General features: G+C 33.4%; 1 protein-coding gene across 3 annotated transcripts in view; it reads right to left on the reverse strand.

Moving 5' to 3' along the window:
• LOC145297559 (cytochrome P450 3A24-like) overlaps positions 1-17,801 on the reverse strand; it is a 192,551-nt gene that overhangs the window by 108,772 nt on the left and 65,978 nt on the right. For 2 of the 3 annotated variants that reach the window (XM_080143568.1, XM_080143585.1), the window contains exons 3-5: positions 17,063-17,115; positions 10,487-10,583; positions 3,141-3,257 (exon numbers count right to left, since the gene is read on the reverse strand). In XM_080143568.1, the coding sequence (XP_079999694.1) occupies positions 3,141-3,257; positions 10,487-10,583; positions 17,063-17,115 (267 nt within the window). Of the gene's footprint in view, positions 1-3,140; positions 3,258-10,486; positions 10,584-17,062; positions 17,116-17,408; positions 17,449-17,801 lie in introns of those variants that run through there. The other variant, XM_080143576.1, reaches the window with a different exon arrangement.

Raw genomic sequence — 17,801 nt, forward strand, 5'->3', positions numbered from 1 at the left:
TATATACACACTTTTAGTTACTTCAGCTCCAATTCAAACCGAAACCAAAACTTATGAAGAATTCTTGGTAAATATTTTTTATAAAAAAATAGATGACTTGAATGCTATCAGCTACAATTCAAACCGAAACCAAAACTTATGAAGAATTCTTGGTAAATATTTTTTATAAAAAAATAGATGACTTGAATGCTATCAGCTACAATTTAAACCGAAACCAAAACTTATGAAGAATTCTTGGCAAATATTTTTTATAAAAAAACAGATGACTTGAATGCTATCAGCTACAATTTAAACCGAAACCAAAACTTATGAAGAATTCTTGGCAAATATTTTTTATAAAAAATAGATGACTTGAATGCTATCAGCTACAATTTAAACCGAAACCAAAACTTATGAAGAATTCTTGGTGAAAGTATTTATTACAAGAAACGAAAGGTCATAACAATTAAACGACAATAATTCGGAAGCAAAAATATGTAAGCGTGACATACACAAAAACACACGCTATCGTATTAATTAATATACAGATAAGGTAACTTGTAAAAAAAATCATGGATATTACATCTTATCTTGAATTATATGCAATAAAATCTGGTTTTTAACACTGAGAAAGCCAGACGATTATTAACTAATCCTTATCACGTCACAAAACGACCCCTCTTTCTCAATGCAGATTATCTGCCGCGTGCATGTCCTTAATTCAGCGATGTTCTGTTAACCAAATTTTCCCCGGACGGGCATTAAGATTGTCTGGTTGACTTTCTGCGAGGTTGCGTATGTAGTTCTTATTACTCTTTCATTTTCCTTCTCTCTCACCTTCTCCCTTACTCTCTCTCTCTCTCTCTCTCTCTCTCTCTCTCTCTTCATTTCTGCTTTTCCTCCCGTTCATGTTCCCCTTTTATTCCTCTTCGTTTTTTGTTTCTACGATTTATAAACACGTGACACTTATTTTTAATTGCAATATTTATGTAATTTGGTTATTCTATGGTAAAATCTTTCAGAGGAATGAACTTGAGTCACTTGATGACGTCATTCATTTCGGTTATTCTCCACTCAATGACCGAAACATTGTCATGTCTGTGTAATGAGCAGGTAAATGTTTATCTGAATATAAATAAAAGTATATATATATATATATATATATATATATATATATATATATATATATATATATATATATATATATATTAGAAGAGATTATTCCAAGGGTTTAATATATTTAAACTCAATTAACCAATGGTAAAAAAATAAGAATTTAAGCCATGTTAATTGACTCAAATATTAAGCAACATGATTAACATTTCGGTAATCGAACGTATATATATATATATATATATACTGGCACATATAGGTGCCATAGGGTTTATGAAGAAGAACCTGAAGTCCTACCTAACTAATACTCCTGGTGAACCAAGTGCAAAAGAGATCCAGAGAATTGCACTTATTGGAACAGCGAGGATACTAAAAAGAGCTCTCGGTTGGTTTCAATAAAAAGCAGGGCAATGTTGGCAGCTGGTTTGGCTGCCCCATACCCAGCATTACAATCTTCAAAGGAAGAAAATAAAAAAAATAAAAAAACAAAAACCAAAAACAAGAAAGAATAACTTCATATTTGTATTTATATGAAGTTATTGTATTTATATGAAGTTATTGTATTTATATGAAGTTATATATATATATATATATATATAGATAGATAGATAGTGTGTGTGTGTGTGTGTGTGTGTGTGTGTGTGTGTGTAATTAAATAATATTCATTCATTTAAACCTGCAGACAGTAGTGTTTCATGCTTATACAATATTTAGTGGAGGATAACAATTCCTGCCGGTCATGGGATTCGAACTTTTTTGCTCCATTTCCGGGCCACCAAACAATTGCCACGAGGATGAAGGGAATTAAGAACTCTTAAAAACCGAATTCGGGCGAGTACATCAGCCAATCTAGAGTATCCGCACGAGTCGTGAACATTGCATAGACGCTAGTTGTTTACCTTAGTAAAAACTGCACAGACAGTTCCCATCCTTAGGTATTCTTAAAGGGGCTTGATAATTATAATTAAATAATTATTCATTTTTACCTACAGGCAGTAGCGTTTCATGCTTACGCAATCATCAGTGTAGGGTAACAATTCCTACCGGTCATGCGATTCGGACCTAGCCACGAAGACTAGCAATTGTTGATTGGTGTCAAGGTTTGAAGGAAGAAGCAACCGTTGTTCTGCCTACTACTCTTTCCTTCTTTCTTTCTTTCTTTCTTTCTTTCGTTCCTTTCTCCATACTTCCTCTTGTCCATCCCGGAAATCGTGCCGGACACACGTACGTTCGCTTTTATTTCCTACATTATCCAAGAAATGAGTTTCTGATTAAGCTGTGGCCCGATTATAAAGTTAATCATGACAGACCGATAGAAATTGGAATTTCAAACTAAAGCATTTAAGTTTCGGAATTTTTTTTTAGATAAGGATTTGATTATTTGCATTATTTGAATTATTCAGACTACTGTTCTCACCGTGAGTGTTATTTTCACAACGTTTTAACCGCTGTAACCTTCGACCTTCCTCACGTGAATCTTGTGGAACTCGGGAATCTTTCTGTTGAACTCTGGAATCCTGAATTTCAAACGGCAACTTTTATTTAATCCACCGTCGTAGCATGCTCTTGTTCCGTCAGTCATGGTCAGGTAGATATTTTAAGTAATCCGCAATTGGACCTGTGGTGCAATGGATAAAGTATTAAATAAAATTCAGTTCTAATCGAAACTCCTCTGGTTATTCATGGTTCAATCTTTAGTGAGGGCGATGCTAAGAATTTAATTTCGAATTAAAACTGCTATCGGGTCATGGCCTGTGGAACCGTTTGAAATTCCGTACAGATTGCCGAGTTTCATAGAAAGATACTGGAGTTCGACAAGATACATCTGAAGAAGGTCGAAGGTTACTTCGGTTGGAAAGTAGTGGGAATAACATTCAAGATAAGAACAGTGGTCCGAATAATCCGATTAAGACGGACTATACCTTTCATTGAGGTGCTTGGTTGCATTTAAAAACGGGGATAGCCGCAGTTCGGCGACATTTTAACAGAGTTTTAAAAAAATATGGCAACAAAATTAAAAAGTAAGAAAAAAGATTTGTTATACTTACGTCTCTGAGTTTCTTGGTGCTAAATGCCGCCATCATTAACGTTCGTAGGAATTTCCATTTGTCATCTTTGGCGTTCATGAGGAAAAGTTCAGTGAAGTCATCTGTTGGCACAACAAACTGGGGAAAAGATGTATGCATGGTTTAGTCTTCACATTTTTAATAATTCCTAGATCATCCCCCAGGAATTATCTCCGCACATTAAAAAAAGCAAAATATAGTAATTTATATTATTTACTATTGGATTATGTCAATTAAAGTTTGAAGATGATAGAAATATTATTTAAAAATAAATGTTTAAATTTCAACAGTATTTCTCGCGGTTAACGGTGGCCGAATTTAGTTGGTCATTGCTAATGGAGTCAGAAATGGCTTCGTTGCCGGGTTGATCGTGACACCCTGCACTGATAATTCCTGAAAGGATGAAACACTAGTGCCTGTAGGTATTTTATTATTATAGTAATTAATTTATATATGTATATGTATATATATGTATGTGTGTGTGTGTGAGCCCCTTTAAAAATCTCGGTTTCTTACTGTTGAGCACTTTAACGTTGAAATAGAAAATTGGTCGCCTAAGCTCCCAGCGACGATCATGATGTTATAATCATTAAATCACTATGATCGGATGTTACGACATTTAAAAAGTAAATGTGAACATTTCAACGATATTTCTTGCGATTGACATTGGCCTTGAGGTTAGTTCCTTGTTAGTGGAGTCAGAGATAGCTTTGTGGACGGGTTCGAATCGAATCTCCCAACCGCTAATAATCGTTTCAACCTGCACTGATGATTCCCTAAAGGATGAAACACATGTAGGTCTGTAGGTATTAAAATTATTATTGGAAAAATTATATATATATATATATATATATATATATATATATATATATATATATATATATATATATATATATATATAGGAAAATGCCTAATTCGGATCATTACATTGTGATGTGGATTACTCAAAATACAGTTTGGATCATTTTACCACACTGCTTTCAAAGACATTTACTTCGGATTTTACCACGCAATTTGGATGTTAACTTTTATATCCTTTTCTTTACCTTCCCTTACTCTATGACTTTTAATTACTCAATCAATTTTTAATTGTGATTTTTCATGTCTCACTGACTTTAGCAAATAAGGTGTAAACCATTATAAACTATTTGCTAATATTTTCTCCTCTGAAGAGATGATAGACATCGAAATCCTATAGGATAAGGAGTTAAAATATTTCAAATGTATTCTTTGTCTTACATAGAATAATAAAAATCTTTGGATCTGACGCTCAAACATTTCACGTCATAAATTTTAAATTCATTGAATGACTAAAATTTATATATATATATATATATATATATATATATATATATATGCATATATATACACATATATATACACATATATATATACATATATATACATATATATACATATATATATACATACATATATATATATATATATATATATACATATATATATATATATATACAGCATGTGTGTGTTTCGTTGAACAGCAGTGATAATTTCTGTATGTTCTTTTGCGATCCGTCTTTTCCATTTGGCGGGACAATGTTTAAACGTTCTGTTCGAATGTAAACATAAATTAGCCATAGCAGCGAACGTTTTCAACTCCCATATGTCGGCTTCAGGCGTGTGATGAATTTAAAAATTGCGCTTAGTGAATTTATTGAAAAAGTCGATTAAAATCGTTTCTAAGCACTTAATGTACGCTTGATTGGTGATCGGTTACTTTATGCGAATGAATAGGCTTCTATGATGGGGAGGCGCAGGTTATAATGTGAGACGGCTAAACTGGCGGTTGTTTTTTATTAATATATGTCTAATTTCATTTTTGAGAGGTGTCATTCTGCTACTAAATGTTGGTCGATGGAGCAATTAGGGGATGACAGGTAACCGGTGAGAAATACTAGTCTTAGTCATGCCGATATATAGATTGTTTTCTGGATTATTTATATATTTTTTTAGAAGAGGAGAACGACGATTAAATTTTATATGCTTTTTAACAATTAAAAATTTTTTTTAGAAATGTTATCTTCATATCGTGATGTATTGTACGATACGTGATCATGTTTAATCGGTATGTAATACAGTATAACTCCTATAATTTGAACATCCTTTCGTTCAAATTAGAGAATGCTGTTCAAGTTTCGTGACAAAAAAATGTGCTGCAGTTAACTTTAATTTTCTAAGAATTAAGAAATAGTAAATGAAATTCATTGCTATATGATACTTCAAGTATATATTAAGTTGAGTTTACGATATATTGCGAGTAAGAATTGTTAAATATTATTACCAGGAACAAAAACATTGAAAATAAATTAAATCTACTCTTACTTGTTAGGTTAGGTATTTATTACCTAAGTTATCATTTTCAGAAATCATACATTTATGCAATATACAGTTTTTTTAGTTATTCATTTAATGAGTCTCATTACAGTTTCTATTTTCATCGATTGAGCTCTCGGGCGCTGCCATTGTATTCTGTAAGCGATCACGAAAATCTACAATTTCTTGGTTCTGTAGCTTCTTTATGATTATATCTCTTCGGTGTGACATTGCTTGCAAAACATAGTTGTCACTAAAGTAAGGACTTTTTTCTAGAAATTTCATAACCGTCTCCATAGACTTTTCGGCATCATCCCATGATATTGCTTCATCAGAGTGTTCTTGGTTATTTACATTAGGGTCAAGAGAATGGGAACTGTCGCTATTTTCATCACCATTACTGCCTTGAGGATATTGAGCAGTAGTTTCCTCATCTTTTTGCACCCACATTTCAACATCATTTGCATTAGGTGATTTAAGAACAGCGTGGTTGATCAGTGACCGTTTGGTTTCAAGAATTTTTCTAGACCAGATGTATTCTCTGATTCTTTTAGTTCAGAAGCCTTTGACGCTGGGCATAATTTACCCCATGCTTTTGTTAATGTGTTTGCTCCAACTTGATTCCATGCACTTGCGAGAGAAAATATGGCATCTTTGATAGTAAAATGGCGCTGAAAATCGCTTATACTCACGGTACTATTTATCATATTCATCATGAAATCATTTCTGTAGAAACATTTTAAGTTCCAAATAATCCCTTGATCCATAGGTTGGATGAGAGAAGTTACATTAGGTGGTAAGTAGCACACAAAAATATTCCTGCAAGATGACACTAGTTCTGATAGGAGGATGTGTTCTACAATTGTCCAACAGAAGCAAGCATTTGAATCAGGTTTACCTAATTCAAGAAAACGCTTCTGGGCAACTGGCAAAAATTCTTGCAAAAACCATTTTTTAAACAACTGTTGATTCATCCATTTCGTGAAGAATACAGGATACTGGCAAAGGCGAAACTCCTTTCAATGCTCGGGGACACTTTGATTTGCCGATGACAAGAAGCTTAAGTTTATGGGTTCCAGAAGCATTAGCGCATACCATCACTGTTAGTCTTTCTTTATTTAATTTGAATCCTTTTATTTTCTCTTCCTCGGACCCGGCTAATGTTTTTGTAGGTAAGCATTTCCAATTTACGCTACTTTCTTCAGCGTTGTAAACATCCCCTGGTGTTAAACCATAATCGGCAATTATCGTCTTGAATTTGTCACAATAATTTGATGCTGCGTGTGATCCTAAGCCAGCCTTCGCTGAATTTCATATCTTCTGCGATATTCAATTCTTCCTTAAGAGATTCTGCTTTAGCAATTAACATGGGCCCAGATATTGCTAGACCTTCATTCCGTTTTGCTACAAACCACTCATGCAATATTCGATCGAATTCAACTTGCTTTCGTCTGCAAAGAGTCCTTCTCTTGACATGTCTTTTATTTGAAGAGAAAGGAGCAGCCTTCAATATTTCCTCCTTTTTCGTTTTGATGTAAAACAGTGTACTTCTTCCAATCTTATAATCTCTCAATATAACGCTATTTTCAACTCAAGCATCTAATTTTTCTATAATTTGACGTTTTTCGAGTAAAGTCAGTGTCACTTGTTTTCTTTTAGAGTTGCAAGCCATTGTGATGGGTTGCTTTACACTATTTTAAATATAGCAATCTGAAAAAAAAAATTTACAGTTAGTGTAAATTAATTATCAATAACTAATCTACATTAATTACATAGTACTAATATTAACATTGTGATAGGTTAAAGATAAAAGGCAGCTTAAAAGATAAAGGGCCAGTGAAATGGCAGAGTTCCTGTGAGAACGGATCCTCGACTGATATGTCGCGGTCAGACATTTCTAAGCAATTGAAGCTGCAGAGAGATCGCTGATATTTATTTCTTTTCCATCGCAGGAAGATGTGACACAAGGTCTGATTGTCCAGAATAGATTCTAATGGAAAGGAGAAAATAACGAAAAAAAAATCAGGCAGGTTATTTCCGGAAAGCCGGCGGCTATCATTGCGACATCTAACTCTAACGAAATAATATATTGAAATAAAAAAAAGTTTCCTAACACTTAACACATACTCAAACACACAATAACCGTATGCAAGTATGTAGAAAAGTATTTTTCTTGCGTTTTGTAACAGTTACCAATATTTGTTTTTGTTTTGTTTTGTTTTTACACTGTTTTCTTGTAAATTATACTGCACAATCGGCAGTTTGTTTATCAACCAAACTCCAACCCCTGTCCCATCGCCTCGCTTTCTGTGTCTGTTTTATATGTATTTTAATGGACAACTAATTCGACTAACAGCAAAATCTCACCTCTTCACTGTTGCGGTTCCTAGATGCTGGAAAGCCTTATATTCTAATAGTTTTTTCCCCTTTGGGCTACTAGACTTTGGAATTATCTCCCTTTCTCCTGTTTCTCTTACTGTACTTACACGCAGAAATTTAAAGGCAATGTGAACAAACATCTCGCTGCTCAACTCCCAAAATAGTGTTCCTGTAGATATGATCCTAAATAATGGTCCATTATGTCCAAGTCGCAATATACCTTGCTTGGGTTGGTTGTTTTTGTTTTACGGCATATCAACCCTTTTCAGGTTATTTAATGCCGAATCCAGTTATTTTGAAGAAAATCTTTTTAATACAATATTTTTTTTTTCAAATCGGTTTCTATTTAACCCATATTTGGGACCCTAACAGGTATTACCACTCCGGGTTAGAGTGGACCTGGTAGTAATGGCAACTAAAGGGAGGATGCACACTTCCCAATGCCCGCAAGCTGGGGCCTCACCATCGGATATAGTTTAAGGTCATATCCAGGACCAGCCTTGTTTGGGGTGAATAAGATATATACATATACATGCATGCATATATATATATATATATATATATATATATATATATATACGAGGGGCGTGCAATAAATAATGCCCCTGACCAACTTCCCATAGAAGTAGAGCAACGAAACTTGGCACAGTTATTAGTCTTTCTCTACATAAGAACCACACAGAGTTATGCATTTCTCCCATCGTTAGATGCAGCTCTGGAGGCCGTTTTTGTAGAACGCGCCAGGTTGGTTCTCCAACCACGACGTGACTTCAGAAATCAAGGCTGCATCATCTGGGAAACGCTTTCCTTTCAAAAACAACTTCATGGCTGGGAAGAGGTGCAAGGTGCAAGGTCAGGAGAGGAGGGAGGATGGGGGAGGATGGAGTAGGATTCCATAATCACACGCCCATGCTTCTGATCTGACGACATGCGAGTTGTGGACCGGAGCGTTGTCCTTCAGGAGGAGGGTACCTTTGCTGATCTTGCCCTGCCTCTTGATTGTGATAGCTTCCCTTAATTTCCTCAAAAGTGAAGCATAATAGGCTCCTGTAATTGTGGTACCCTTTGCCAGGAAATCTGTCATCACTACTCCGTCCTGGTCCCAGAAGACTGTGAGCATGACCTTGCCAGCGGAGGGCTGCACCCTTGTCTTCTTTGGATGTGGTGGGTCCAAGTGTTTCCACTGCATTGACTGGGCTTTGGTCTTTCGATCATAGTGATGGACCCAGGTTTCATCCTGTGTAATCAGTCTTTTGAAAAACTTTGACTCATCTTCTTGGCACATCTCCAAATTCATCCTCGAACACTCGATACGTTCTCGCTTCTGGAATGGTGTGAGCAACCTGGGAATCCATCTGGCAGACACCTTATGCATATGCAAATGACAATGAATGATAGTTTCCACAAACCCTGTACTAATCTTGATATCTTGGACTATTTAGCGAATAGTAATGCGCCGATCTTCCAAAATGGCAGCCTCAACTTGATGGGCAGATGTCTCATCAATGGCAGAAGGGGGGGGGCGACTAGGTCTGGAAGCTGTTTCCACAGACTTCCGGCCATTTTTGAATTCATGATGCAAGCGTTTTACAAGGTCATATGATGGGGCATTATCACCATAAATTTCTTTCATTTCATCAAAAGTCTCCTGTGGTGTGCGTCCTTTCAAATACAAAAACCGGATCACTGTGCGACATTCAAAAGACTCCATTTAACACCTGACTCAGTTCAAACACCTGTAAAACAGAAACCACAATTAGTTTAGAGCTAGATCGGACAACTGGAAGTTGGTCAGGGGCATTACTTATTGCACGTCCCTCGTATATACATATATATACATACACACATATACATACCTACACACACACACACACACACACACACATATATATATATATATATATATATATATATATATATATATACACGACCGGTCGCCACAGTCGATTGAAAATTTCTTGCGACGACTAAAAGTCGATAAAATTTCTTTAAATAAAGAAACGGAAAAAACTCATTTATTTTACGACTCTCAAATATACGTTGACTTAGAATGACGTATCTCTCATCATTTGTGAATACTTTCATCTCTAACTGTGAGACCGTTGGAATATCGCATTGAAAAAAGAGTGGTCACGCTAAAGTCAACAAGAGGTCAAATTTACACATTCAGCGTGTAGTCAAAATGTCGCCATCATTTAGCTCTCTGATTTTGAAATTTATTTGGAAATAAATTCTTCGACACTACAACTACATACACTTCATGCTTACAAAAGTAAAGACGAACATTTGAAAGAGGAAAAAATGTATCGTTCTGTCAAACATCCGAAGAAATGATTCTTATTTCTATGGAACAATAATATGAATGAGGCTATATAAAGAAACTGGTGTTGTATTTTAACGTTTTGTTGAATATTTACTGAAATGTTTGTAGTAATAAAATAGTTGATTTACAAGAGTTAAACAAATATTTTCTTGTTAGATTATACACGCGTTAATTTCTTTTTTTCAATTCTCAAAGGCTGTATGCACACAGACATACATACATACATACATACATACATACATACATACATGTACATATATATATATACATATAAAGAAGGATGAATACTCACTGGACGATTCCGAAAATTAGCAAAGTTGGTTGACATAACATATTTCAGCATCTCTCTGTCCGCTACCATCAAATTTGGAGTTCGTCCGAAGTAATATCTAGAAATGGACAATGGCTGATTTAGTCTACGTTTGAGCATGTATTTCTGCTACAATTTATAAATAAAAACATTCTATTGTTTTTGGTTATACTAGAAGAACAGCTGTTCTATAACGTGCAAAATTGATCCCCTCCTCAAAACATAGTTCTGCATGATATTTATGCACCTTTAAAAAGATTAAAATTAAGATATAATTGATCAAATACAATGCAAATATAAACTTTTCGAATTTTCGAATGGAAGTTGGTTGTGTTGTAGTAGCGTGAACCGTAGCTTCGCTAAGGTATTGGGTTTTGTTGCGTCTTAGAAAGCTGCTAAGATGGGCGCTGACGATTACATTGTTAGTAAAAGTTTGACAAAAGTTAATAAAAAGAGAAAAACATGAATTTTTAATCAAAGAGAAAAAAAATCCCATGTAACAAACGAAATATATTTACATATATTTTACAGTTGGTTGAAAGTTATTTTATGCAATTGTTCATTTGATGAGTAGAGTTCTCATTCTAAAAAGTTAATTGTGAGAAAAGTTACAAGTGTTAGAGCTGAATGTGTGTATACGTTTGTTTCCTAGCAGTGTATGCATATGCACAACACTGTGAAAAAATCAGGCATTGTGTGTGTTGTTTTTGTCAGTGTGCTTATGCCTGTGGCAGTATGTGTGAGCTGAGAATTGTGATTAGCCGAATATAATGTTATATTGAAGCTATCTTGATTTTTCTTCTTCTTTTTTTTTATCAGCCCAAATTCGACAAAAAAATTTTTTTTTGCTCAGCCCAAATTCGACAAAAAAAATTTTTTTTTTGCTCAGCCCAAATTTGACAAAAATTTTTTTTTTTTTTTGCTCAGCCCAAATTCGACAAAAATTTTTTTTTTGCTCAGCCCAAATTCGACAAAAAATTTTTTTTTTTTTTGCTCAGCCCAAATTCGACAAAAATTAATTGTTTTTGTTTTGTTTTTTTGCTCAGCCCAAATTCGACAAAAATTTTTTTTTTTTTTTGCTCAGCCCAAATTCGACAAAATTCATTTTTTTTTTTTGCTCAGCCCAAATGCGACAAAAATTTATTTATTTATTTATTTTTCAGCCCAAACTCGAAAATATTTATTATTATTTTTTTTTTTTTTTTTTGCTCAGCCCAAATTCGACAAAAATGTTATAATTTTTTTTTTTTGCTCAGCCCAAATTCGACAAAAAATTTATTTATTTATTTTTCAGCACAAATTCGACGAAAATTTAATTTTTATTGCTCAGCCCAAATTCAACAAAAACTTTTGCCCTAAGAGATTAGTCATCACCTCGAAACAAGTGTTTTTGTTTTTATTTTTGAATGTCAAAAGATTCCGAACGTAACAGTTCATTTTAACATGCGGAAAACATGGTTGAGAACTAGATCACGTGATCACTATTTTTGCTGCTTTGTAAGTAAATAAGGAAATTTTACATTGTATAATTTTTATTTTGTTTAAATTTTATTTCGTTTAATTTTTATTTTGTTTAATTTTTATTACGTCTGGCGGATTCACTTCGTCGATTTTGAGATGGATTAAGGCAATAGAATATAACTTATTAACTTTCAGTGACAGGTGATCATTCTTTTCAAACGTGAATTGAGAACTGACAAAGTGTTTTTTTTGGGGGGGGTTACAAGGGAATCAAGGCCCAGAGGCCACTCGAGGATAAGGGTTAAAGAGTATACAGTGGTCTAAAGGACAATATAGTAATCGGTAGACGTGTAAATTTGGTGAATTGGATTACTTAAGGGGAACGGCTCATCAAGAACTTGTTTACGTTGGACTTGAAGACGACTATATTGTAGTCAGCTGGAAAGCAGGTAACCGAAAGAGATTCCATGGGTGTGCTGTTCTAGGAAAAGAAGTTTTGTTTATGGAATCTACGTTTAGATTTAGGCACAGATAAAAAGTGAGGCATGGCCTACTATAATAATACGGCCGTATATCTCACATTGAGAGGCAATTTTCTAAGAGACCATTGAAACTAAGACAGAGGGAGGTAACCCAGAAATTGTTTTCTATTCAAACATTATTTCAGATGTTAATGCCTAGATAATTAAATAATTATTTCAGGTTTTAATATTTGAAATAATGCTTAAATGAATTGTACTTACATATTTTACTGCTATCGTGTCCAAAGTAAAATGTTTCCATTAATTAGATGTATTGTTCCCTTTTATTTCTTTATAATACATTACAAAACAAAAACAAAGTCATTTTGAGTTGTCTCCCCTGACCTTTCCAATAATTTTGTTATTTATAAATATGAAAAAAAAACATTGCTTTGACTACAACAGGTTATTTGTTTTTTGAAGATTTTATTAGAATATCTTTTTTTTAAGAATATCAAAATATTTACAAAGCACATGAGTATAAAGATTGGAAAGGAAGTAAATTGTTTTTCACTCTGTTACAAAATTATCAAATCATTAACTGCCATCTTTCTTACAAGAGAAATTTTAAAGTATCTTTACAAAGCATAAGAAATTCAATAAAAATTGTAAATAAAGGTAAATGTTCAACAGTAAATTTCACTTTTATTTTGATCGTTGCCGCTTTTTAAAAAAATTTAGTAAATCTTTTCTAATTTCATCTGAAGAAAGTTTTTGCTTGTTGTTATAGAATATATTTATAACAATTTTTTTTGCAAATTTATGTACTTTTTCAATGTGTTTCTCACATGTAAATACATGCTTTGGCGAATAAGTTTTTTTAATTATTTCTGCAGACTTCCTAGTTGTAGACTGACCATGTTTTTCAATGAATTGAGAAGAAAAATCCAAAGTTGCAAAGCAAGAACAAATAAATTCAGCAATCTGAGTGGATGGAGTTGTCAAACCTCCTCGAGATAACAAATTACGATAATCGTTCTGAGTGATCTCTGTATCATTGCCAACCATAAAATTAGAACAAATATCACAGTTAAAACGCTTCAAAAGTTTGTTGGGTTGTTTTTGCAACATAACCAGTAATTGAATATGCTACTTCTTTGCTGTCAGGTGATAAACATAGTTCATTTATTTCTGACTCATGTTTGGACAAAATATCCAGAAGATTATTATAATTTTCATTCTTTGACAATGGATTGAGGTTTTCCTGACAAATGTTAATATTTTCTTTTAAAAGGGATCTACAGATTAAAATCTTTTCACTGCTATAAATCTCACGAAGACCAACAAAAATCTCCCTCCGCTTATTTGACAATACTGTGAAAATTGCTTTTCAAGAGGATCACTTTGAAATCTACGAGTGAGAATATATTCATACCCATCATTCAGCAGTTCTTTCATAAGCATTACTTGTGCTCTCAAAGTTGTAACAAATGATTTGCTAGTCTGTGCAGTGAGGCAAAAGTCAGAAATTTTTGACCAAAACTCGACCCAGTTAGAAAATATTTGGTAAAAGTTGATTTTATCATCACTTGCAATAACAGCATTATTAAAAAATTTAGGGGTAAATCTTTGATTAGAAATGGCTATAGTCCACCAGCACCATATCAAGTTAAGAAAATTTGCAATGTAGGTTCGTTCTGGAAAGTAGCTTTTACAAGCAGCAATTGTTGTCTCGTCGAATACAGCAATAGACAAATTGACACTTTGCTTATTGTCACCGGGATGTAATGCCTTGAAAGTTAGTTTTGGTGCTTTTCGTAATGTAGCATCCAAAACCCTGTCCTTGTCATATATTTTATGTATATCAGACCAAGATAAAACTCCTGATTGGGAACACAAATGAAGGTCCAAAATATTGAAATCGAAAGAAGGAAACACAAACTTGCTTTTGTTTAGTAAACTGTTTCGAATATTCTTCAACAAATGAACAGTGTCAAAAAGAAAACAATTTTGTTTGGAGACTCTGGATGAATAATAACATGTTTTTTATCTCCTTCAAATTTGTTTAATAAAATTTTAAAGGCATCTACATTTGCAGAATGGTTGTCTGCAACTACAGCCCTTATATTAAATCATGCATTTAAAAGCTGTACGATGCATGCAATTATCTCCTGAGAGAGCCAGTCACCAGTAACAGTCACTTCAGGACAGACTTTAACTACAGTTGGCACTGTCTCCTTCAACCCTGAAATCATAAATATCATGATACCTTTATCAGCACCAGCATACTTCCCACCATGAAACTGAGTTCCCTTTTGAAGGTACATTTCATCCAACATCAAAATACAATCATGAGAAAGTTTACCTTTTCGCAAGAGAGATTTTGCAGCAGTTATAGATTCTACATTACCTTTTTGTATTTTTTTCTAATGAAGACATTGAAGGAAATGGTAATTGCTCAACCAGTAGTTTATATGCTTGAGGAGAAGTATAGCGCAAAAAAATAAAGAGAATCTGATTAGTTCAACAGAAAATGAAGGGTGACCTTTAGGTTTAAAATGTTGAAATTTGTATAGTTCTTTTAGAATGGAATTTGAAGGTTCTGCTACAATGCTTTGAATATAAGAGGGGAAATTTTCCAACATGTAAGTTTTGCATTCTGACTCTTCACAAACCAATGTGGTAATGATATTGGATTTCCATATTACTGAAGTGAACGTGTAAATTGTTGTCAATCCGAATGCACTCTTTCAGTAATGGAAAATTTGTCTCAAAATTTATCCGGAAAATCCATACATATTTTTCATTTTTTTCTTTTTTTTTTAACTGAAACCAGTGGGGCAACACTTTGTTTCTTCCAAATCTTTGAAACTCATAATATCTGCAGAAAGAAAATTTGCTAGTTCATCATCTTGGTAATTTCGATCTTTTGGGGCTTTTCTCATTGTGTTTGATGTAGGTAGAAGAGATGGCTTAATATTCACTAACGGTGAATGAATTGTTAGTATTGGATGTCGGGACCAATTAAACTTATTTCTTTTCCCTTTTAAAATAAATATTTCCTCAAAATGTTTTATACATAAAACTGAATATTTTGTTGCAATCCAATCAGCACGATTTACAAATTTTGTTCATTTTTCAAACAGGTCGGGTTTGCCATGTGGAAAATGAAAAGTTGATAGATTTTCGTGGTTTTTATAACCAGTTTTGCAGCCAAATGCAACGCATTTGTTCACCATTTTGTTAAGCAAATTATAACAAAACTTAAACAATATTTTTAAAAAGATAATATATATTTTTTACAATATTTAAAACGGGTAGAAAAAATTCAACAAGTAGAGATCGCAAAAATGGTTGTAACCATAAAGATCGCTTACATTTTTGAAAAAAAAATCAAGGGAGGTTACTCTATTGTACTTTTGTTCTATAAATTAACATGAATAAAAGCGGTGAAAAACATTTTATATGGATAGAAACATGTATTTGAAGACTGAAATAATATAAAAATATTTAAATAAAAGTTTATTATTCATTATTTCAAGAGTTAATATAAACTACTTTTGAGTTACTTCCTTTTGAAACTTTCAACGTTGTATGCGGCTCAAGCTTACACAGTTTTCCATAATAAAAACAATGGCCTCTTAGAAACGTGGCCTCTCATGTAACATACGGGGCCGTATGTATAGTAGGCTATGAATGGAGGAAATTATTGATAGTGGTTTCAGCCAGACGAGTGTTTCTCGTGAATGTTTGACGAGGGGGGGACCATAGATTGGAGCTCAGACGAGCAATTTCCATTACTGTATTACCGATTTTTACGTTGTTTGTCTTTGTTTTTGTTTTCTTTTTTCAATGATTACAAAACATCAGTTTGAAAATGTGTTTGCAATATTGAAACGAGAAGATCTTGAAGCAATTGTTACTAAGATTAGCTTTTGTAGGAGCATCATTTTATCGTATGAATCTGGTTTCATTCAAACACCTCCGTGTTTGAATATATGGTTAAGTGGCAGTTTTAGTCATTTAGAACTGCTTTAAAGTTTCACCGCTCACTCATTTTTCGACCAAATTTCAAACAATTATTACAGTATACATATATATATATATATATATATATATATATATATATATATATATATATACATATATATATATATATTGAGGCATAGTTTGTGAATTTTTACACACACTGTTGTTCAATTAATATATCATTGGTATGGATGTTAATCCTATAGTGCCCGTGTTATGCTCGCAAAAAAAACCATTAAAATATTGTAAAGAAATTGAAATCTAAGTGTCTGGCACTAAAGAGAACACGTCTGAATTTAAGAAGACGTGCGAATGTTATCAATCCTTTTCTGTTTTTTTTTTTGTTTGTTTGTTTGTTTGTTTGTTTGTTTTGTTTTTTTTTTGTTTTGTTTTTTGTTTGTTTGTTTTTTTGTCATATTAAATTACAGATTATCCTCAGTTGAAGGGTAAACACGAAGAAACAAATATGGAGGAAGTCAAAATGGAAACTGCTAGAATTTGTTGATTCAAACGAAGTGTAGTTTGAGCTTATAGTAAACAGACTGACAAAGAATTAAAAATAGAATTTTTTTTTTTTTTTTTGTATCGATAAGATTATTGGACTTACCCAATGATCTTTCCATATTTCTGGTACCATTCTTGTTCGGCTAAAAACCGAGGCTAGAAAAAAAAAGGAACAAAGAAAAGAATAACAATAAAAGTAGAAGAATGAAAAATCATCGTAGTTAACCGTAGGTTTTCTTCAGCCAGGAAATAATATTTGTTTGTTATTTCTAAATAATGTAAAATATGTTTTAGTAATGATTAGGGCTAGGCCAACAGCATATTCTTTTCATTGCTTTGACTCTCGAGTGTGTATCCGTTGATATCTTATATGGTTTTGTATAGAGTGATGTGGTTATCGGTTGATTAACTGTGTCGGATATATACTTGTAGGGAAACGCGTTACTTACTTAACTAGCACGTGTGCATAGTTCAAAGTGTCGGTCGTGGAACGAAATGAAAGAGAAAGAAAGGAAAAACTAACATGGCGAGACAGTTTGTTTTGTGGTAAATAATCACGTGATTGTGAATGTTTATGAAAATGATACTGGTCTATAAAAGCGGACGTGAAGCGAGCATGAGGCGAGTTGAGAGAAGCCATGTTACGCAGACGTGTGGAAGTCAGCTGGAAAGATCGTTGTGTTTGGAAGTCGGAAGTTTTGACGACAATGTCGAATTTAGCCGAGAGATTGGTGATTTGAAGTGCAGAATAAATAGCACTTGAGTTATTTAATTATAATACTTGAGAGCCAAAGCAATGATAAGAATATTCTGTTGCCATAGCCCTAGTAATGACCCTAATG

The sequence above is a fragment of the Euprymna scolopes genome, chromosome 2 (assembly GCF_053919585.1).
Source record: "Euprymna scolopes isolate OS-2025 chromosome 2, ASM5391958v1, whole genome shotgun sequence".
NCBI classification, from domain to species: Eukaryota; Metazoa; Mollusca; class Cephalopoda; order Sepiida; family Sepiolidae; genus Euprymna; species Euprymna scolopes.